The sequence below is a fragment of the Tupaia chinensis genome, unplaced genomic scaffold, assembly GCF_000334495.1.
Source record: "Tupaia chinensis unplaced genomic scaffold, TupChi_1.0 Scaffold000161_3, whole genome shotgun sequence".
Classification (NCBI taxonomy): Eukaryota; Metazoa; Chordata; class Mammalia; order Scandentia; family Tupaiidae; genus Tupaia; species Tupaia belangeri.
In genome coordinates this window covers 160,448-183,916 of record NW_006159634.1, presented here as the reverse complement: position 1 = coordinate 183,916, position 23,469 = coordinate 160,448, and the positions used below count along the sequence as shown (strand labels likewise).

The following is a 23,469-nucleotide window of genomic DNA, read 5'->3' as shown; positions in this document are numbered from 1 at the left end:
TGTGTGTGTATGTGTGTGTATGTGTGTATGTGTGTGTGTGTGTGTGTGTGATGTGTAACCTAGATGTTAAAAGCATCTGTGAAAGTTAAAACATTTGCAATAAAATCTACTAGAGTATATTAATGAGCAAAGGTTAGGAAAACTTTACCTGAACATTACCCAAGGGCCACAGGGAAAGATTTTTTTAAAGTGTGTTTGGGACCAGCAGATGGCATAATGATTATGTTGCTGGACTTCCATGTAGTCAGCCACGGTTCGAGTCCTGGACCCAGTGGCTTTAAATTCACACTGGGCACATGTGTATGAATGCCCAAAATCATGAGAGGAGAATGGAGAAGAAGGGATTTCGGCATGGCTGTCTCCCCGCACCCCCCCACCATCCCCAGGGAGTGATTTCTTGCTTTCTGTCTCTCTGTGTCTGTTTCTCTGGTGAGTACATGTGCCCTGTAACAAAAATCTCTCTTTTAAAAAAAGGAAATAAAAGTATGTTTGACAAAAAGCATCATAAACAAAATGAAAGGATCTTCCTACCACAGACTTAGAGATTTTTGCAAAACGTATGGCTGACAAAAAATTATATCCAGAGTATATCAATTTCTATAATTAAATGGGAGGTAGAAATCTGCTCAAAAAGTGGACAAAGAGTATGAGCCAGTAATTAGCAGGAGAAATGATCCAATTGGCTCATATACTGATAGGAAGGCGTGTGACCTCTCCATAGTCAGGGTAATGACAATTAAAATAATGGGAGGTTGTTTCATACCAATCTGGCTAGCAAAGTTTAAAATCTGATGATATCAAGGGATGGTGAGGATATGGAGTGATAGGCTCTTGTGTATTTGTGCTGGGAATAAAACTGAGCTGCTCTGGAGAGCAGGTTGGCCATATCAGAGTTATGGAACTTGGGACAAGTAGACCCGCGGGGAGAAATGACGCACAGAAACTTTCTCCATGTCCATGGCTGCATCACTCATGAGTGATCCTCAACAGTAAAGGGCCCCGGTGTGTTTGGACCTTGGTGGGTGCCTGCAGAGGGAAGCTGTAGGCATGAACAGGAATGAAACAGAGCTCCCAGACAGACACCCCTCCTAGAGTGCACACCAGTCTCCAGGCACTGTCACCTGTGTAGATTTGGAATACTTGCTGACAGCAGGATAGATGGTTTGTGAGCGCGAGTCTTCATGGTGTGTTAAGGAATAATGAAGAACCCATTTCAGGATCACAGTTACCCCTGGTGAAGACGGAGGTGAGGTCAGAAGGCACATCAAAGGGACCACAGTTATTACCTGTTATGTGTCATTTCACTTAGAAAACCGAGCCAAATGCCAGCGTTGTGAAATATCGAGACTGGCTAAAGCGGAGCAGTGAGCACGTGGGAGCTTATACAGTGTCCGTATTTGTGTTTCTGTGTTTGACATCTCCGTATACAACCATGTTGTCATTGGCAGTGAGGCTACTGCAGAGGCCAGGGGAGACTCGTTACATGGTGAATTCCTTGTGGTCCGAGACTTGACCCTCAGCTCTGCAAACCCAGAAACTTCCTTTTTGTTCCTTAGGCGTATTTGCCCTTCGCCCCCTTCCTTTCCCTCTGTTGCCAGCAACTCAGAGCTAGACTCATCTCCGAGGGGCAGACTCGCACCAACCTCAGGGGGAATGACTCCAGAATGAGTGATCGTGTGTAAAGAGGAATAGTTAGCGTAATGGCTATGTCACTGGGCTCCCACATAGTCGACTGCGGTTCAAGTCCCGGACCTGGTGGCTTAAACTCACGCTGGGCGCGTGTGCATGTGTGCCCAGGATTCTGAGAGGAGAATGGAAAAGGGTTTGCAGCGTGGCCATCCCCCCTGGGGTTGATTTCTCGCTTTCTATCTCTCTGTCTCTCTCTGTCTGTCTGGCGAGCGCACGCGCCCTATAGCAAAAACCTCTGAAAAACAAAAAAAAGAGGAATACAGATCGCAGCCCGGAGACCTTGGTGCCAGGGCCTTGCTAGATCCAGCCTTGTCCCTGGGGTTTTCCCTGGGGCGCTGCAGTGGTGAGTGTTGCTAACGCACAGGGAGAAGTAGCTCCCGTCCAGACTGACGCTCCGGGACCCCTGAGCACACTGGCTCTCTTGGGGTCTCTAGTCAGAGACTTTCACTAAGGGACTGCACTGGAAGTGCCCCGAGCCTCAGAGAGGACTGAGCGCCCCTGGCTGGGATGCTCAGTAACCAGAGGACGCTCCTCTTTTATCTTCCAGAGGAAGGTCCAGCTGTTTCTTACCTCTTCTAAGACAGAAACCTGTGTGGGGCCGCAAAGTGATGCCTAATCATTCTCCCTTCAGCCTCCGAGTTCCGCAGACGTTTCAGGGAGCGGGAGATGTTTACCAGGCGCTCCTCTGCCCTGTGGCGTGCTGTGTAGCTCCCTGTGGTGTAGACTGGAGCGTGTCCCAGAGCCAATCTCACCTCACTGGTATGGCTGACAAAAAATTATATCCAGAGTATATCAATTTCTATAATTAAATGGGAGGTAGAAATCTGCTCAAAAAGTGGACAAAGAGTATGAGCCAGTAATTAGCAGGAGAAATGATCCAATTGGCTCATATACTGATAGGAAGGCGTGTGACCTCTCCATAGTCAGGGTAATGACAATTAAAATAATGGGAGGTTGTTTCATACCAATCTGGCTAGCAAAGTTTAAAATCTGATGATATCAAGGGATGGTGAGGATATGGAGTGATAGGCTCTTGTGTATTTGTGCTGGGAATAAAACTGAGCTGCTCTGGAGAGCAGGTTGGCCATATCAGAGTTATGGAACTTGGGACAAGTAGACCCGCGGGGAGAAATGACGCACAGAAACTTTCTCCATGTCCATGGCTGCATCACTCATGAGTGATCCTCAACAGTAAAGGGCCCCGGTGTGTTTGGACCTTGGTGGGTGCCTGCAGAGGGAAGCTGTAGGCATGAACAGGAATGAAACAGAGCTCCCAGACAGACACCCCTCCTAGAGTGCACACCAGTCTCCAGGCACTGTCACCTGTGTAGATTTGGAATACTTGCTGACAGCAGGATAGATGGTTTGTGAGCGCGAGTCTTCATGGTGTGTTAAGGAATAATGAAGAACCCATTTCAGGATCACAGTTACCCCTGGTGAAGACGGAGGTGAGGTCAGAAGGCACATCAAAGGGACCACAGTTATTACCTGTTATGTGTCATTTCACTTAGAAAACCGAGCCAAATGCCAGCGTTGTGAAATATCGAGACTGGCTAAAGCGGAGCAGTGAGCACGTGGGAGCTTGTACAGTGTCCGTATTTGTGTTTCTGTGTTTGACATCTCCGTATACAACCATGTTGTCATTGGCAGTGAGGCTACTGCAGAGGCCAGGGGAGACTCGTTACATGGTGAATTCCTTGTGGTCCGAGACTTGACCCTCAGCTCTGCAAACCCAGAAACTTCCTTTTTGTTCCTTAGGCGTATTTGCCCTTCGCCCCCTTCCTTTCCCTCTGTTGCCAGCAACTCAGAGCTAGACTCATCTCCGAGGGGCAGACTCGCACCAACCTCAGGGGGAATGACTCCAGAATGAGTGATCGTGTGTAAAGAGGAATAGTTAGCGTAATGGCTATGTCACTGGGCTCCCACATAGTCGACTGCGGTTCAAGTCCCGGACCTGGTGGCTTAAACTCACGCTGGGCGCGTGTGCATGTGTGCCCAGGATTCCGAGAGGAGAATGGAAAAGGGGTTGCAGCGTGGCCATCCCCCCTGGGGTTGATTTCTCGCTTTCTATCTCTCTGTCTCTCTCTGTCTGTCTGGCGAGCGCACGCGCCCTATAGCAAAAACCTCTGAAAAAAAAAAAAAAGAGGAATACAGATCGCAGCCCGGAGACCTTGGTGCCAGGGCCTTGCTAGATCCAGCCTTGTCCCTGGGGTTTTCCCTGGGGCGCTGCAGTGGTGAGTGTTGCTAACGCACAGGGAGAAGTAGCTCCCGTCCAGACTGACGCTCCGGGGCCCCTGAGCACACTGGCTCTCTTGGGGTCTCTAGTCAGAGACTTTCACTAAGGGACTGCACTGGAAGTGCCCCGAGCCTCAGAGAGGACTGAGCGCCCCTGGCTGGGATGCTCAGTAACCAGAGGACGCTCCTCTTTTATCTTCTGGAGGAAGGTCCAGCTGTTTCTTACCTCTTCTAAGACAGAAACCTGTGTGGGGCCGCAAAGTGATGCCTAATCATTCTCCCTTCAGCCTCCGAGTTCCGCAGACGTTTCAGGGAGCGGGAGATGTTTACCAGGCGCTCCTCTGCCCTGTGGCGTGCTGTGTAGCTCCCTGTGGTGTAGACTGGAGCGTGTCCCAGAGCCAATCTCACCTCACTGGCTCTGTGTCCAGGTTACAGAGAAGCGCGCTCAGTCTCCGCGCTCTGGGGACGGTCACCATGACACCCCAGTTCACTGCAGTGGCCTCTCCAGTATGCAGGGTCCTTTTTCATACCTGTTTTATTTTCCCGATGATCATGCATGACTGGAAGGGCCTTCTCACAGATGGGGGTGATGTGAGCTGCCCCAGATCTCACGGTTAGTCACCAAGGTTTCACAGGCTCTTTGCAGAAGCACCGGGCCAGCTGGGGCCTGGGGTGGGGCCCACAGGGTGCAGGGCAGAGGAGGAGACAAATTTCCGCAGCCCTGGCGTCCCAGTCGGAGGAGCTGTCGTTTGACTGATCAGTTCTGACTGACCCCATGTAACATCTGCTGGAAGATGAGTTCACTCTTGGGCTCTGAGAGGCTCAGGACACCCTGCTGTCTAGAGCCCCTGGTTTTCCATTTCCAGCCAGTCAGGAGTTCAGCGATTGACGGCCATCTACTCTCAGAGAAGTTTTAAACTGAATTAAAGTTTTTTTCTGTTTTTTTTTTTTTTTTTAAATAAAAAACCTTATGTATGGGGCCAGCAGGCGGCATGGTGGTTAAGGTGCTGGATTCCCACATGGTCAACCATGGTTCAAATCCTGGACCCGGCAGCTTGAAAATCACATTGGGCACAAGAGCATGCGTGCCCAAAATCCCAGGAGGAAGAGGAGGAGAAGGGATGGTGGTGTGGCCATCCACCATGGGGGGCGAGTTCTCACTTTCCCTCACTCTGTCTCTCTCTGGTGAGTACATGAGCCCTATAGAAAAAAAGGAGAGGACAAACAATCAACAACAACAAAATCACTTCACCTCTCTGGTTTTCAACGTCTGCATTTTACTGGATAAGGAGTTCCCCACGTGACCTCTTCAGCAGCAGACCTTGGAAACGCTGGTGAACTGGAGCCGAGTCTGGCCCCTGCCCCATCCCCTCCTCTCAGTGTCGCCGCTCCCACCTGTGGCTCTGGGAGAACCCCAGTAACGGCACGTCTTCCTCCGCTGACCTCAGGCAGACCACCGGTGGTAGAGAAGCGAAGGTGGACTGCCCCGGCAGCGCCGGGCCACACAGTGGGAATCTTACAGCCTCTGAGTCACTGCACTGGTGGGCCGGGAGTGTGTGGCTTTTTAACACGAAACCTAATCTTTCTGGAGAAACTCTTCCAACCTACTCCACCCCCTTGGCTCAGGGTGAGGCTTGAACTCATCACGCCCAGACACACCCTCGCTCTCACTTGGGGGTGTAAGCGGCCTCGGTTCTACTTGCAGCTCTGCCTTAGAAATGGGCTCCCTCTCACGTATCCTGGCTGCCAGTTCCTAGCACTACCATGCCTTGTGACTGTGTGGAGGGATTTAACGCCACAGTATGAAGGCAGCAGCCCTGCGGGTTCAGGAAAACATTTCCAGAGCCCTGTGAGACTTGCAGACACTCACGGTAGGCAAGGCTTCCTGCAGAGAAAAGGCAAGCGAGAGAATAGGACATGATTGGGTCCGTTCTGTTCCCTGGGGTTTGCGCAGGACAAGTGCTGCCTGGAGTCTGCGCCTTCTCATCCGGCTGCCCGAGCGCCAGCGAGTTCTGCAAGCAGGAGAGTAACAGCATCCCTAGAGGCCACGGTTGCACCTCAGTCCCTTTTCTTCCGTTTTCAGGAATTGGGGTACACGCACACATGTGCCCAGTGTGTTTTCCACGCCATCGGGACTGGGCTTTGAACTGCGGTGAGCCGTGGGATGTGGTTCTTGATACACAGCACACACCCACTGCCTTACAAGGCCGGCCCCAGACTCTGAGCCCAGTCTCAAGAAGCAGCTCGTCGACATCTCACCATACCCTGTAGGCCTGACCCCCGGAGGCTCTCGCGCTCAGAGGTGACCCAGGGCCTCCCTGTTCTACTGAGGGAGGAGCATGAGAACATGCCAGGTTCCTGCTGCCGGTGCCTGCCCCACTGTCACTCGGCAGTCAGAGAGGGCCAGGCGGGCGTGGTAGGCGAGGCACATGTGTCCCTGCTGCAGGGGGAGGAGAGCGGTCAGTGTGCCCCCAGTCTCAGGAGGACCAGGGTCCAGATCTCGCGGAAGTGCCACCTGCTTGTTTGGGCAAAGCAGAATGGGGAGAGCAGCAGCGGAGGTGGCTGGGCCCTGCGGAGTGGCTGGCAAACCGCAGGCGCGTCTTTGGAGCGCGTCCTCTGTGAGCAGCGATGCACTGTCAGTGTTTCAGTGCGCTGTCAGTGTGTCAGACACGTGTGCTCGGCGTAGTCCTTCTCTGCTGCACATGCCTCCAGTCACCCCTCGTGTCTCCTCGTGTCCTGCTGGCACCGTTTCTCAGCAGGGCAGAAACAGACCATCGCTGCACGTCCGTCTGGGCAGGCCGGTCCCCCTGGTCTTGCCAGGGGAGAATGAGCCCGGGCTGGTCTGGGCTCGTTGCTCAGAGGACCCCCTTCTCCTCCTCAGGTGTCAGCGGAAGCAGTGGCGGGTGGCCCTGCCGGCCACCAGTGTGGTGATCACGTTTCACAACGAAGCCAGGTCAGCCCTGCTGAGGACAGTGGTCAGGTGAGGCCGGGGACCCCTCCACCACCCGCCTGTTGCGTCTTAGGGGAGGCACGACCATGGCAGGGCTGCAGACAGGGCCACCTGCTTGACCCAGGGAATAGGCCGGAGGCAGGAGGACCCCGGCCCGAGTCCACTGCTGGCGCTCCCGAGGGGCCTACCACTGTCCCTTTCTGTCTCTTCTCAGTGTGCTTAAGAAAAGCCCGCCTCATCTCATTAAAGAAATCATCTTGGTGGATGACTACAGCAACGACCGTGAGTACCAGGCCATTCCGTCCCCAGCCTTCCCGCAGCAGGCACAGGAAGAAGAGGTGCCTCTGTGACCCCCCTGAGGAGACAGCCCCCCCGAGACCATCGGGAATCACTGTGCTTGAGTGCAGAGCTCTTTGTAAACGCGAGGTTCAAAATAATGCTTCTTTTCTTTCATCCCATAGCTGAGGACGGGGCTCTCCTGGGGAAAATTGAGAAAGTGCGGGTTCTCAGAAATGACCGGCGAGAAGGTAAGACTAATTCACTGCCCAGACAGTCCAGTTCTGACTTCCCTGAGCCCAGTAATAACTTAAAGAAGAGCCTCAATGGAAAGAACAATGAATTGCCTAGTCTTTTTTGTCCCTGTCCCTCTGCCAGAGCCACCTGGGAGTGCTCTCCCCACAAACACAGGAAGGGCAGTAAAAGCTTCACTAATTGAAAGTGTTTGTGTACTTAGGGCCAGAGTTCAAGCTACGTTTTTATTTATGTATCTGGAAAATCAGCTTCTCGGTTTCTTTCACAACCTAGACAGTCTTATCTCTCCCTTGAGTACGAGAGTTTAGAAGAAAAACAAAGATTTGGCGATGAGAAGTTTGATGACTCCATGCTCTCGGCTCTGATAACGTAGCGGATCTAAGCTTGACGCCTGCTGAAGGTGAGCCGTCCAGAGCCGAGCGAGGACTGCGACGTGCGCACTCCGCGATTTTGCCCGTGCCAGCCTCAGAGCCAGCCAGTCTTACGTGTGCTGGAGCTGAGCTCAGGGGGTCTGTCCTGCTGGAATTAGGAGAGGCGAAGGAGGGGAGCGGCAGGGCTGTGCAGAGTCTGGAAGGAGGCTCAGATCACCGTGTGAACACACAGTGCCTCAGGGAGCCTGGAGTCTAGGCCCAACCGTCGTCTGGAGAAATCTTTCAGAATCAGAAAGTCAGAGCCTAGAACCCGTGCCACTTTTGGTGTTTGAGGTAACTCTGTTGACCCAGGAGTGGTGGTTATGATTCTCGATGAGTGCGGATTGTTTCTTCTAGCCCTTATGCTGTTCAGCTGGGGCGAAGGGTGTTTTTCTTAGCAAAAATCTAATCAGCCAGTACAGTGATGCAGCTTGTTAGAGCAGTGGCTCAACACCGTGTTTTAACCAGCTAAAGTCACCCGCCTGATACCCAATGCGGGTAACAGCGAGGGAGGCCTTTCCCCTGACAGACGTTGCTTGCTGGACTCACACCAGTTCTCCAAGAATAAACCACAAGTCTTGCAATCTGCTGCATTATTCCAGCCCCCACACATAAACAACCTACAGAATAACTATCATTCAACTAACTGTGGTTCAAAAATACTCAGAAATAAACAATTAAAAGCAGCAGTGCAACAATGAAAAAGATATAAAACCAGTACAGCGTAACTACTACATCCATAGCATTTGCATCGTGTTAGGTGTAAGTCATCCAGAAACGACTGAAGGTACACAGGGGGCACGTACGTGGCATGCAAGTATCGTACCGTTTTGTAAGCGCCTTCATGTTCTCAGGTCTTGGTACCCAGGAACCCCGAAGCAGAGCACCCTCAGATTCTGGAGTCCTGGAATCAATTCCCCTGGGGCACCGAGAGATGACGCGAATGTCCTTTTTAGGTTTCGGTTTTCGAATGACACTGACCTCATGAAACAAGATGGAAAGTCTCCTGTTTTCTTGCGGAGAGTTTGTGTGAGATTTCAATGACTTCTTTCTTAACGTTTGATAAAATTAGTCCAGCTGGAGCAGTTTTCTTCGTGAAAAGATTTTTTTCTAACTAATTCAGTCTTTTGAATAACGATAGGCCTGTTCAGATTTTCTGTTTCTTTTTATGTCTGTTTGGAATTTGTGTCCTTCAAGAAGTTTTTATTTCCTTTAAGTTTTCATATACACCAGGTTGTGTATAACATTCCCTTGTTATCTTTTAGGTGTTTGTAGGATTCGTATTAATATTTCCTCTTTATTGATTTTGGTAATTAAATTTGCACATTTTCTTGATCTGTCTGCTAGAGGCTCATCAACTGTATTAATGTTTTAAAAGAACCAACATATGGCTTTGCAAACTGTTTTATTTTTCCATTATCTTAATTTTTGCTTTTTTTCTTTATAAGTTTCTTCTACTTTGGGTTTAGTTTGCCTTTTTCTAACTTTTATCTTTGTTAAGTTTTACCAAAGGGTGCGATTGTTCACTGGAGAGAGAGAGGAAGCCTTCTCCCCCGATGGGGAATGGTCACTTCACAACCCTTTCTTCCCCATCTTTCCCTCCTGCTGTGATTTTGGGCACGCCTGCACACATGCCCGGCGTGTTTCTCAAGGTGCCAGCTCCGTGACTCAAACCTCAGGATTTGACCATGTGGGATCTGGCTACCTTAACTACTCGGCCAGGAAACTGGCCCTTCGCTTCTTCAAGTAGGAATGCACATTGCTGATACTCTTCTCTAATATAAATCATTTAAAGCTAAAGTTTCTGTCTAACCTTACCTAACCCACATCCCACAAATTTTGATATGCCATGTTCTCATTAATTAGCTTGAAATCTTTTAAGAATTATTTAATTTTATTTGTTATTATTATTTTAATTTGCTCTAGGGCATGTGTGCTCACCAGAGAAAGAGGGATAGAGAGAAAGGGAGAAAGCCAGCTGCCAGGTCTGAGACTTGAACCATAGTTGGCTAGGTGGGAGTCCAGCATCCCAACCACCATGCCACCTGCTGGCCCAGTTTGAAATCTTTAAATTCTTTTCCTACGATTTCTTCTTTGACCCTTATATTATTTGTGTTCTTTATTTTTCAAATACTTGAATTTTTTTCTTTTTTTAAAAAATTATTTATTTAATTTTATTTATTCATTCATTTACTTTAGTTTTACCAGAGAGAGACACACACGCAGAGAGAGAGAGAGAGGGAAAGTGAGAAGGCAAACCACCAGGTCTAGGACTTGAACCGTGGTAGGCTACGTGGGAGTGTCCAGCACCTTAACCACTGCGCCACCTGCTGGTCCCCCAAATACTTGAATTAAAAAAAAAAATACTTTTGGTTATTGGTTTCTAATTTAACTCCACATTTCCAGAGAATATGCTCTATAGGATATCAGTCTTTTGAAAATGTTAAGTATCTTGTGGGCTAAGATGTTCTAGGTAAACTGAGAAAATGTATATGCTAAAGTGTTGGTTATTGTATGTGTATGTGTCCGTGCGTGTGTATTAGATCAGGGTGGTCAGTAATGTTCAAATGCTGAAGTCCTTATCGATGTTTAATCTACAGTCTATCGATTATGGACAGAAGGTTGTTAAAGTCGGTTGCGGTTGAGGTTTATGTAGCTCTCCCACTTACTCCGGCACTCATAAACGTGGTGTCCTTCCAGTGACTGGCCACGTTCTCGTGTTCCTCCCTCCTCGTCATCTGAGATCTGCTCTGATGTGCACCGCTACGCCCGTCGGCGCGTTCTGTCGGTGCGGGACGTCCTTCTGAGCCTTTCAGCCTGTGTGCTTAGACCTAAAATAAGCCTCAGACAGGCTATTGCTCAATATCGCTTTTCATTCTTTTTTTAATGCCCGAGGGTGCATGTGTGCATGAACAATAGAGAGGGGGGGGGGGGGGGGAGAGAGAGAGAGAGGGAGAGAGAGGACCCCACGCTCCCACCGCCCTGAAGGGTCCTGGTCACATTGCAATCCTTTTTTCCCCCGTTTTCCATCCTGTAGGATCCTGGGTCCACACAGCCGGATGCCTTTTCAAGCTGCCGGGGAATGCTAATCGGCCATGTGGATCTAGCTCCCTATGCACAGTGCTTTAGCGTCTGCTCTATGGGAGTGGCCCTTGCTTTTATTTATTTATTATTGTTATTATTATTTAATCCAGATTAACAACCTTTGCCTTTTAGTTGGAGCGACTTGTCCATCTAATGGTATCTAATTATTGATGTGATTGAATTTGGGTCTATCATTTGTCCCGCGTGTGTTTTTTTTTTTTTTTTTTTTTTTTTTTGGGGGGGTGCTATAGGGTTTGTGCACTCACCAGAAAGACAGAGAGACAGACAGAAAGCGAGGAATCACTCCCCCCGGGGGATAGCCACGCTGCAATCCCTGCTCCTCCATTCTCCTCTTGGGATTTTGGGAACGCACGCACATGCGCCCAGCGTGAGTTTAAGCCACCAGGTCTGGGACTCGAATCATAGTCAACTACACGGGAGTCCAGCAACATAGCCATTATGCCAACTGCTGGTCCCTGTCCCACATATGTTTTGCTTTTTGTTCCTCTTCCTACTTGCTTCTTTGGGATCGATGTTTTGTAGTATTTCATTTGAATTCTCTTGTCGCTTTTTAGTTATACTTTCTTATACACTTTGAGGATTATTACAGCAGCCATCTTTAAATTAGAACAGTCTACTGGGAGCCAGTAGCTTACCAGTTCACATAAATGTAAAACCTTACACCAGCTCAGTAATTCCATTCTCTGTCTTACATCCTACTGTTGTCATGTTTTTTTCTACATATATTTTGAACCCCACAATACAGTGTTAATTTTTACTTTTTTAAAAATTTCCTGGAGAGAACATGTACCCATCAGAGAGACAGAGACAGAAAGGGAAAGTGAGGAAGCACCTTCCTGACGGGTGATCGTGCTGTAGCCCTTCATTTCTCCTTCTGGGGTTGGGGGCATGCAACACAGATGCCTGCCATGTTTTTCAAGTCGCAGGGTCTGGGACTCAAACCACTCAGCCAGCCATATGGTATCCAGCTGCCTTAACCACCATGCCACCAGCTGGCCCAATTTTTACTTTAAATAACCAGTTATCTTTTAAAGAAAGCAGGAGAAAACTACATCGGCTCTGTTAAACTTACCCTCATATTTCACATTTTTAATATATTCACTTCTTTCTAAATGTTCAAATTTTCTCTAGTGCCACCTTCCTTTAGCCCAAACACTTTCTCTTAGAGAACTCTTTTTCTTACAGACACCCAAATTTTTCAATTTTTGTTTATATGAAAAGTAAGTTTTCTTGGGCACAGCAGGTCGCATGGCGATTAAGGTGCTAGACTTCCACATGGTGGACTGCAGTTCGAGTCCTGGACATGGCAACTTGCAAATCACGCCAGGCACATGTGCGTGCATGCCCAAAATCCCGAGAGGAGAGAGAGGAGATGGGAATCGCAGTGTGGCCATCCTCCTGAGGGGGGAGGAGGCGACTTCTCACTTTCTCTGACTCGGAAAAGCACACGTGCCATATGACAAAACCTAAAAAATACTAAAAATAAAAAGTAAGTTTTCCTTCTTCTTCATGATCAAAGGATTTTTTTTAAATAGAATTCTGAGTTTTCACCACTTTAAACATGTCATTTCGATGTCTGTGTCTGGCCTTTGTTTTTTGTCTTACAGTTAGTCATCATTCATATTGTTCCTTCGTATTTTGGGTCGTTCCCTCTGAGGGCTTTCCAGATTGTCTCTTTATCTTTGCCTTTAGCAGTTTGACTGTGATGTTCCTGTGTGTAATTGTCTTTAAATTTACCTGGCTTCAGATTTGCCAGTCACCTTGAATATGTAAGATGATGTTTTCTACCAAATTTCGGAAATTATTTGCCTTGTATTTTTTTTTTTTTGAGAGGTTTTTTTTTTTTTCACTATAGGGCGCGTGCGCTCACCAGACAGACAGAGAGAGACATAGAGACAGAAAGCGAGAAATCACCCCCCAGGGGGGATGGTCACGCCGCAATCCCTTCTCCTCCATTCTCCTCTCGGGATCTTGGGCACGCACGCACACGCGCCCGGCGTGAGTTTTAAGCCACCGGGTCCGGGACGCGAACCCTGGTCGACTACGTGGGAGTCCAGCGACATAGCCATTACGCTAACTGCTGGTTCCCCTTTGTATTTCTTCATGTACTTTTTTCTACCGCATTCTTAGACTCCAGTACAAGGATTGATATTGATCCTGTCGGCACTTAGGCTGTTTTCCAACTCAAATATTTTTTCTTTGTTCACCAGATAGATAAATGTTCCTGTTAGTCCAACATAAAGTTTACTGGTCCTTTTGCCAACTCCAATGTGTTATTAAGACCAAGCGGTGTGGGATGGCCCCCTAGCACAGCAGTTGAGTGTTGTGCAGGAAAACTGGGTCTAACGTAGCCAGGGTTTCAAGTCCCAGCTCGTGCAGGTTACATACCAGGTGTGTGCATGCATACCCAGAATCCTGACAAGATTGAAAACTGGAGGAAAAAGAATTGCAATATGACCAGGCCCCATGAGAGGGGGAGGGAGAGAGGGTTCTTTCTTGCTTACTGATGGTCTTTTGCTCTTTCTCTCATGCATGTGTATATACCCTCTGGAATAATTTTTCATTCCTATTTTTAAAAAAGACCAGTCAGTGAATTTTTTATTTTACATAATTTTATTTTTCAGTTCTGGAATACCCGTTTGATTTTTTCTTGTAGTTTCCATTTCTCTGCTGAGATTCTCCTTACCCATCTGTTCACTTATTAAAATGATTGTTTTCTTTGAATTCCTGAATATAGTTATAATAGCTGGTTTTAAATCCTTATCTACTAATTCCAGCATCTGCTGTATCTCAGAGTAAGTCTCTATCGACCTTTCTTCCTCTTGAGTATAGGGCTTATTTCCCTGTTTCTTCTCATGTCTAGTAATTTATAATTCTATAATAGGCATTGTGGATGCTCTGTTGGAGAGACATGGATTGTGTTAGCTTCTTCTAAAGAGTGTTGCTCTTTGCTATACTAAGCAGTTAAATTACTGGTGGACAGCTTTGAACTGTGTAGGCTTTTCTTTCTGCTTTACTGGGGTATATATGTCTTGGGTAAATCTGTTACTCTCGAGACATAGTCTGTATTCCTGAATGTGGTTCTTTTGGAGTTACTATAGAAGAACTAAGATGTTTATCAAACCCTTCTCGTAGCAGGACTCGTCCTGTGTGTCCACTGTAATCGATGGCTGTTGAACCCTCAATCCTGTCTGCCTTCTCACGGATGCTTTTCTTCGACTCCTTGGAGTTTGTGTCTAATCAGCCAGGATTTAAGGGGAGGTTATCACCAGATTTGGGGCGTACCACCTTGTGGGATCACCTCCTTCATTTTCTAGCCACTCTTTCATCCGACTTGTTTTTTTTTCCTCCGACTTGTCTTCTGCCGCATTGCGGCGGATTGCGGAGTAACCTGGAGGGAAACCACGTACATGTGGCTCTCACTGCTTGTGACTTTTTTCTTTCCCAGGTTGAATCCCCTTTCATTTCTGCCTGCTTCTGGCTTCTCTCCAGCACTTTCGAATAGTTAATTTTTCTGTTTTCCTCGGAGCGTATCATTGTTATCTGTGCAAAACTTTGCCCAGTAGAAGCCACTTTGTAATGACCAGAACTAGATCCTTTGTATTTTTCCCCATTCTAGCATGCTGTTGTATACCACCCATGAAGAACCCATTTTGTCCTCACTGGCTATGAGTCTTGATATGCAAAGGCCAGAATACCTAGTGAAAGCCACTTGTGACTATGGCACCCATGAACATGCTATTTATGACGAAGGGTTTGTGGACCAGCAGGTGGTACAGGGCTGAGGTGCTGCACTCCCACACGGCGGACCTTGGTTTGAGTCTCAGACCTGGTGACTTGCTTTCTCACTTTTCCTCTCTCTCCCTGGTCAAATCATAAAAAGTAATAATTACAAATTAAGTAAAATAAATAATTGTTTAAAAATGTATTAAAGAAGACTTTATGTCATAAAAAACACATATTATTGACATATCACAAATGCATACGTTGTATAATGGACCGATCGTGCATAACTAATTTCATGTGAAAACCGGGCAGCCGGGCTTTGTCATTTATGTCCTCTGTCACATGATGCGTCTTAGGAGACAGATAGCTACAGACAGATAGTTACAGATATTATCACCACTAAAATCACACCATTAGCAGTTGACGTGTCTGGGTGACACCTTGCTTGGCCCAGTTATTTAGAAAACCCTGTATCTGTGCCAGAGGAAAGTAGTTTTAAAATTTCCGCAAAGGAGCGGCAGTTGTGTAAACGCCCTCCTCGGAGGACAGCAGTTCTGAGGAAGTTGGCTTCCTCGTGGTCAGTGAACTGTTTTATAAGAAGTCCCGACGGAAGTCAGTCTTAGCAAGCACAGGGCAGTGGTGATCCTGGCAGACAGGTCTGCACCAACTCCATGCCCAGGGAGCCTGCAGTGCACAGCCGGGCTGCGGCACGTGCCGGGTGTGATGCCCTCCTGCCTTCTCGGATACCACAAGCTCTCTCCACTCACCTCTGCAGGCCTGATGCGCTCGCGAGTCCGGGGGGCCGATGCCGCCCAAGCCAAGGTCCTGACCTTCCTGGACAGCCACTGTGAGTGTAACGAGCACTGGCTGGAGCCGCTCCTCGAGAGAGTGGCTGAGGTGAGACTCGGGGACAGGGGTGGAGACGGGCCTGGGACAGCAGGACAGGAGGGATGGGTTGTGGTTTTCCTAGATGCTGCAAAGGGAGGAGATGCCCCTGGAGCACTGGTTTGGAGGGTTTTCTTGGCTGAGGAATCTGTCAGTAGGAGGCACCATCCACTGACAAGTTGGAAGCGAAGATTGTGAGAGGCTGGCGCAAGCCCGATGTGTTGAAGACAGGCACATCTTAGCCTGCAAGCTTTGTATTCAGCTCTGCACGGCATGGGCTAGGATGGTACCTGGCATCGAATGAGCGCCATCTGGTGCAGATGTCCGAGGGGCGCTGGGGACGCTACCCCAGGCCACCCCTCACTCTCAGCGAGCGTGGCAGGTTCCCCAGCTGGCGTCCAGGCTTGCAGGGGCCCAGAGCACACAGTGACTGGGTGGGTGGGGCTGTCAGAGGCCGTCTGTGACACTTCATGCACCTCTGCCTTCCGGAAGCTTCGCCGCTAATGTAACGCCCGGCTCGTGGTTATTTCTCCGGCCTCTGCTTGTTGTACTGACTTTCTTTCCTTCCTACGAAGAAAGTGCTTCCTTGAGGCAATAAAGCAGAGTTAATGAAAGTACCAGAAAAACAGGAAATGAACCAGTCGCTCTGCCGACAGCATAGCCAGGACAGCGGACGGTCAGCCCGAAGTTCCGGGAAACCTGAGCTGCTAGTGACCCTGCGATCGTCGCATGGCCCCATGTTGAGCTGTGCTGCGTGCTGAGTGCCCCCACGCGTGCCCTTCAGTGCAGACGTCCCCTGCCGGGCAGATGAGAAAACTGGGCTGAGGAGCCTTAATCATGCAGCCAGATCGGACAGGTGCAGAGCCAAGATTTCCGAGAAGTCCCACCTGCTCGTTTGTTTACGCCCACGTGAAAGAAGAGCCTCCGTGGAATCCTACCCCCTCCCACCGCGATTCTCACCCTTCTGCACTGTGCTCAGGAAGGCCACTGTGCGCCGGAGTCGCGATGTGAAGGCCGCTTGGCCTGTGGTTGGACCGTCAGTGTTTCAAACGCCACCTCCTACATAAACCAAAGCGCACGTCGAGGTGGTGATGGCATTAATTCCAGTCTCCTCGAAAGACACGTAAGGCTGATTATGTTCTTGGACTGCCACACCCGGGCCAGACTAAGCCAGATGGGCATCCTTCTCCCTGCTGCGGACACCTCGCCGTTTGGTTTCCCCGGGAACTTCCACCAGGGGAACTTCCACCGGGGCGTGTCGGAACCGAGCGCTCTCCTGGCGAGCGTCCCCGCTGCATCGCTCTCAGCTGCCCGTTCTGCTTCCAAACCGCTCAGCATGGCTGCCGTGAAGACGAAAGGGCCCCAGGGCACCCTGTGCAGCCGCGCCCCCAGCCGGGCGGAGAGCTGGCCGGCGCCCATGCCCGGGGCTGTCCTCCCGTGGGGCGGGTCGCCCTGTGGGGTGGCTTCCTCTAAGCTCTGAGCCCGCCATCCCTCGCACAGCCCGTGACAGCCCTGTGGTGGCCGAGACTAAGATGTCTGGCAGAGGCGGGGAGGCCGGGAGATGGGAGGCCGGGAGCGGGGAAGGGGGCCTCTCCCGGCACCAGTGGCCTGCCTCCACCCAACACTAGTCCTGCCTTCTCCCGGCAGTGCGGCTTGTGCCCGGCGAGGCTGGGAGGCTTTGGTAACAGCCCTTCTCCTCCCTTCTCAGGACAGGACCCGGGTCGTGTCGCCTATCATCGACGTCATTAACATGGACAACTTCCAGTACGTGGGGGCGTCGGCGGACCTCAAGGGTGGTAGGTGTCAGTCCCGGCCAGTGGCCTTGTCGCTTCTGTGCTGTTCCCCCTGGACGTTGGGGTGGCGAGGATGGCACTCCCACCTCACATGTCCAGTGAGGAGCGTCTGCACCTCCTTAAACAGCCGCTTCCCCTGAGAAGCCCTCCTGGCTGCCTGCTCCCTCACTGTCTCGACTGCCTGCCAGTTCTCTGTGAGCTGAGAGGCTCCTGGACACTCCTGCTGCCTTTGGGTCAGAGCCAGTGAGGCCACTCCATGGAACTGAGGTCAGGCAGAGTTTCAGGGCCAGAGCCCACGTCTGCCCCCCGCTCACCCCTCTTCCTGCCACGGCCTCTGTCTCTCGCTGGTCACTGCTGTGGAGACCCAGCTCGGGGTCAGCACCCTCCAGCCACCCAGGCCCCGTCGCCCCAGGCCTGCTGGGTCTGCCCTCCATCTGGCCGCCCTCCCATGTCCTGCTCCGTGCGTGGGAACCCTGTCTGAGTGACCATCAGTTTCCTTCTGGTCCCCACAAGTCCACTGCGCTCCTGCAGCCCACCCTGACGGAGTCCCAAGAGCAACTCGTCTAGAAATCTCTACCCCCAATAAGTCTCCAAGGCCCCAAGGAGTTGGTTTACACGGGCCGTGGTACCCCCGTTGGCGGCATTAGAGGTTAGAGCTGAGAGTTCTTAAACCCAGGCAGAGCAGGTTCACGTCCCTTTTCTGTCCACAGCGGGCCCGAAAACACCACTGTCACCTCAGAGAACGAGCCTAATGAGGCTTGTAGGGCTTGGCTTAAATATGGGAGTAGTTCTGCTGAGGGGGGCCCCCTCGTCAGGTCTGTGGGGTGCCAGGGATTCCTCAGCTTCTCCTGGAAGACCCCCGGCCTCTCCTGGAGCACCGTGAGGCCTAGGAGAGCTTTGTGTGCCGACGGGTGCCCGGGGCTTGTACCCCGCTGCAGGGACCAGTCCCATGAAGCCTGGCTCTCAGCTGTCTGTGTTCCCAGGACTCAGGGGGGGGGGAGGCAGGTGGGGTCTGTGCCCCAGAGGCTCCGCCACACACAGCCCAGTAACAAGCTCTTCACTCAGACCCCCAGCAGGTCGGCAGCCTGGCCTGTCAGCTTGGCAGGGGAGGAGTTGGTGAAGTCCGCTCTGAGCTGCTAAGAGATGCCAAGTCTCTGCCTGACGCCTTCATATTGTCTTCATTAGAAAGTAGCCAGTGGCCCTTCCCACGCTATTGATTGATTGATTGATTGATTGATTTTGCCAGAGGGTGTGTGCTTACCAGAGAGAGAGAAGGAAGGTAAGAGAGCACTGTGCACCCCGACCCGGGGCTGGCGGGGCTGCAGCCCTTCTCCTGGTCTTCTCCTCTGGAGGTTTCGAGCAGGCACTCCTACAAGCCTGGTGTGCCAGTCCGGGGTGCCAGCTGCACAGTCGGCTGTGTGGGACCCAGCGGCCCCAGCCACCACGCCGCTAGCTGGTCCAGCCCCCTGATTACGTACACCTGCGCTCACTGATTACTGTAAGTGCTCGGCCCCTCGTGTCGTTACGTAACGCAAGGGGCTGGTTCCCACTCCTGCTGTAGCTGATTGTAAGAGGGTCCGTCCCAGACAGAGCAGCCGGTCAACGGCAGTCCGCTGTCGAGAAAAGGAGGCCGATGTCCAGTCCAGTTTCAGTTCCCGGCCCACCCTGGGAGCCTGGCCTGGTGGTAATGCACCTGCAGTCCTAGCCGCTAGGGAGACTGAGGCAGGAGGGCGGTGCTTATGGCCAGCCTGGGCGGTATACTGAGAGCCCATCTGAAGGGCGTGTGCGGCGTCCCTGCTGCCCAGGAGGCCAGGCAGGAGGATCGCAATGTACAAGACCTCTCTCGGGAGAGGAAGCCAGGTCTTTGAGCAGGCACACCTACCCCAGGCTTGTAGGAGTGCCTGCTCAAAACCTCCGAAGGAGAAGTGCAGGAGAAGGGCTGCAGCCCCGCCAGCCCCGGGTCAGGGGGCGCGGTGCTCTCTCACCTTCCTTCTCTCTCTGGTAAGCACACACCCTCTGGGAAAAAAAAAATCAATAGTGTGGGAAGGGCCACTGGCTACTTTCTAATGAATACATTATGAAGGCGTCAGGCAGAGACTTGAAACCAGAAGGTGGAGCCAGCCTTGGAGAGCTGAAACAGCTTGTCACTTAGTTCTGCCCCTTCCTCTGGAAGTTCTCCCAGTGCTACCGTCCCCCTCTGTCCCTGCACAGTGCCATTCTGGTTGCTGTCAGAGCTAGGGCAGCGGTGGGCTCTGCAGGCCTGGGAGCCACCGCAGCTCAGCCCCACCCCGCGTCCTCCCACAGCCCCGGTGGTGGGAGCGATGGGCACCCTGGACCGCTCCCACCTTCTTGCAGTCGCTGTGGCACCACAGGTCCGCTCTCCTTGGCATTCCATGTTTATTCTGATGCATTTTAAAATCTTTCTCACCATTGCTCTTTGTAAAATTGATTCGTTTCTTTCATGAGAGAGAGCCAGCCCCAGCAGGCCCTCACACCGCACCCTCTCAGCCAGCCAGGCTAAGGGCATGGGCACAGGAGGCCCTAGGATGTGAGCCCAGGACCTGCCCCGTGGGTCCAGTGTCAGAGTGTTGTAACCACCGTGCCACCGTGTGGCCCCTAGTCACATGCATCTTAATAGTGGAAGAGCCTGACCCTCTTTCTCGGGGACTTGGGGATAAGATTTTGACGCACGACCTCCTGGTTGTCTCCTGTCCCCCGGCCACACCCCTAGTCGCTGTCTCCTTCCTCCAGCCTCCATCTTTTTAAATTATTATTTATTTGTTATCATTTATCAATTTGACCAGCTAGAAACAAGGGGTGGGGGTGAGTGAGAAAGCAAGCCACCAGGTCCAAGACTCGAACCACAGCTGGGCATGTGGGAACCCAGTGCCTTTAACCAACACACCAACTGCCTGTCAGTCCCCAGTCTCCATGTTTTCGCCTCTGACTGGTTTGGCAATCCGCCCTACTGTGGATCGTGCTGAACCCATGTGTGTCGGGCTGCCAGGAGCCGGCTGGGCCGCGAGCACCTGTTTGTTTTCTTGGTTGGCAGGTTTTGACTGGAACTTGGTGTTCAAGTGGGATTACATGACCCCTGAGCAGAGGAGGTCCCGCCAGGGGAACCCAGTCGCCCCTATAAAGTAAGTGCCAGGTGACCTTCAGGGGCCCTCGCAGGTGAGACCCCAGGCTCCACCCCCTCCGTAGAGCCTGAGTTTCCTAGACCTTGTCGGGCTCCGGTGTCCCCTTGTCATAGCTCAGAGCAGACACCTGCTGCACAGAGTAAGGTCCTGTGAGGTTCTTCAAGGCAGGTCGGCCGGTTCTGTGTCCCTCCTATGTATGCTCTAGTGTTGCTCGTAGCAGAGTGGGGTCTCTAGGTTGGTTCTGGGGACCAGAAAAAGGGTGGGAGCCCAGGCAGCATGCGCCCCACACTGCTGCCCCTCCTAGCCTGCTCCCCGTTCCCCAGCAGGTCTTGTGCCCCTGCCACTCGCGGCAGGGTGTGATTCCTCAAGCCCTTGCCCAGAAGTCCGGGGCCCTGCAGTGATGGCCGGTGGGCTCAGGAAGCCGCCAGCTGGGGAGAGTTGAGAGTTGCTCACAATCTTAGGGGATCGTGTTAGAGTGCTGAACCCTGAAATGTTTCCAGGGGTCCTAGCTGTGTAGTCGATCCGCATAGCACTCCTGCTGGGACAGGTGGGCCTGGTGCATTCTGCGGTTCACCCCTCAGGGTGGCTGGGAGGGGCGCCCACAACAGTGATGCAAGATGACGCTGCCCAGCAGCTCCTGCCTTGATCTTAGAACCCTTAGGACAGCCCGTAGGGAAACCGAGGCACAGAGAGCCAAGTACCTGCCGAGGGCGACTTGTCAGCGAGTGGTCCAGCCCCTGCCGTCACCCCTCTGAGGGCAGGCTCAGTCCAGACCCTGGGCCTGAGGGAGTATCCAGGTGGGGGTGGCGGGGGCACAGAAGGCTGCAGAGGGGTGCCGAGGCTCTGGACAAAGGTTAGCATGTTAATGGGGAGTGTGGGCTCAGCCTGGGCTTGAGAACGCTAGCACTCTGACCTGGACCTGGGCCTGAGAACGCTGGCACTCTGACCTGGGCCTGGGCCTGAGAATGCTGGCACTCTGACCTGGACCTGGGCCTGAGAACGCTGGCACTCTGACCTGGGCCTGGGTCTGAGAACGCTAGCACTCTGACCTGGGCCTGAGAACGCTGGCACTCTGACCTGGGCCTGGGCTGTCCCTCCTCCCACCTCTCCAGAACCCCCATGATCGCAGGCGGGCTGTTCGTGATGGACAAGTCCTACTTCGAGGAGCTGGGGAAATACGACATGATGATGGACGTGTGGGGCGGAGAGAACCTGGGTATGTCCCCCCGGCCTCGGTGCCGGCAGACGGCGGGTGCCAGCCGGAAGAGCTAAGATGGGTCCGAGTGGCGCTTTGGGCACAGCAGGTCCCCGCACACGCATCCCGGCAGGGGGCGCCTTGTCAGGGAGTGGCCCAGCCCCTGCCGTCACCCCTCTGAGGGCAGGCTCAGTCCAGACCCTGGGCCTGAGGGAGTATCCAGGTGGGGGTGGCGGGGGGCACGAAGGCTGCAGAGGGGTGCCGAGGCTCTGGACAAAGGTTAGCATGTTAATGGGGAGTGTGGGCTCAGCCTGGGCTTGAGAACGCTAGCACTCTGACCTGGACCTGGGCCTGAGAAAGCTAGCACTCTGACCTGGGCCTGAGAACGCTGGCACTCTGACCTGGGCCTGGGCTGTCCCTCCTCCCACCTCTCCAGAACCCCCATGATCGCAGGCGGGCTGTTCGTGATGGACAAGTCCTACTTCGAGGAGCTGGGGAAATACGACATGATGATGGACGTGTGGGGCGGAGAGAACCTGGGTATGTCCCCCCGGCCTCGGTGCCGGCAGACGGCGGGTGCCAGCCGGAAGAGCTAAGATGGGTCCGAGTGGCGCTTTGGGCACAGCAGGTCCCCGCACACGCATGCACGGCACCCCTTCACTCCCGCTCGTGTTGCTGGTTGGGCATTCGGGTAACGTCTGCTGAGTCTAAGAGGAAGAAGAGGGACGTTGGATCGTGTTTGTCCTTGGGTGGGGGCCGCTGGAGGAAGGGGGCAAGGGAACAAAAGGGGAATGGTGCTGTCATTTTCAGTAGCTCTTACTTGAAACAGACATTAGATAGTTTCTGTTTGTTTGGAAGAAAAACCGAGCCTCGCCTGCTGCTTCCTGAGGTTTTCCGACGTTAAGTTAGTGGTGATGCATCTCTTCGGGGGACTTCTCTGCCTTGGCTCGATGCTGAGAGCTTTAGGGCTAGGGCAGCGCCCGAGTCCCACCCTTTTCCGTTCTTCTGTTTTAATGACAGTGGAGTCACTAAGCACGAAAGCCTTCAGGACTGTTAGTCTTCTGGAGAGTCTGCACAGCTCACCTCGTGCCGCCCGGCGGCGCAGTGGAAACCCAGTGTGTCACCGAGGGGCCTTTCAGAGCACCATGGCATGTAGCCACATGGTGTCCCGTTAGCCCAGGGCGTGGGTTAAGCAGAGGCGCACCCTGTGCTTTGTCCTTTGCACGGCACGGTGTTGGCGCATAGGTGTGGTAGAGGGGGCACCTCCCAGGACCAGGAGAGGGGAGACAGTGGGCTCCTCGAGCTGACTTGCTGTGTGGATGTTACGTTGGAGCAGCTGGGCCGTGTACAAGTTTCCACATGGGGCCGGGGGCAGGGCAGGGTGAAGGGCATCACTGGGACATAGTTCACATTCAAAATCGGCCCAGGATCCTTGTCTCGAGGTTGTGTGGTTCGAATCTGGAAAGCGTTCCCTGCGAACGTCCTTCTCAATGGTACAGGGAGCCTAGAGGTGCGGGCGTGTGGGCATCTCCCCTGTAGAAAGTTCCAGACTGTTCTGGAAAGAGGCAGGACCTTCAGGGCTGCTTCAGCAATTGAGAGCAGGAAGAACCTCGTTATGGGATGGTGGAGTGGGGGTTCTCCCACCCCACCCAGGATGGCTAAACCTGCAGGATGACCCCCGCACTTCGCCGGTCACCCGTGTCTTGTTCATCGTCTCAGAGATCTCATTCCGCGTGTGGCAGTGCGGTGGCAGCCTGGAGATCATCCCGTGTAGCCGCGTGGGACACGTGTTCCGGAAGCAGCATCCCTA

The 23,469-nt window shown here is 52.2% G+C and overlaps 1 protein-coding gene across 1 annotated transcript in view; it reads left to right on the top strand.

The window, feature by feature from the left end:
* Positions 1 to 23,469, top strand: part of GALNT2 (polypeptide N-acetylgalactosaminyltransferase 2) — a gene marked incomplete at its 5' end in the record, with an annotated part of 99,837 nt that overhangs the window by 56,732 nt on the left and 19,636 nt on the right. The window contains 8 exon segments of the mRNA XM_014586829.2: positions 6,806 to 6,904; positions 7,089 to 7,156; positions 7,336 to 7,401; positions 15,422 to 15,543; positions 17,240 to 17,327; positions 20,377 to 20,464; positions 21,577 to 21,680; positions 23,379 to 23,469. Coding sequence (XP_014442315.1) covers positions 6,806 to 6,904; positions 7,089 to 7,156; positions 7,336 to 7,401; positions 15,422 to 15,543; positions 17,240 to 17,327; positions 20,377 to 20,464; positions 21,577 to 21,680; positions 23,379 to 23,469 — 726 coding nt within the window.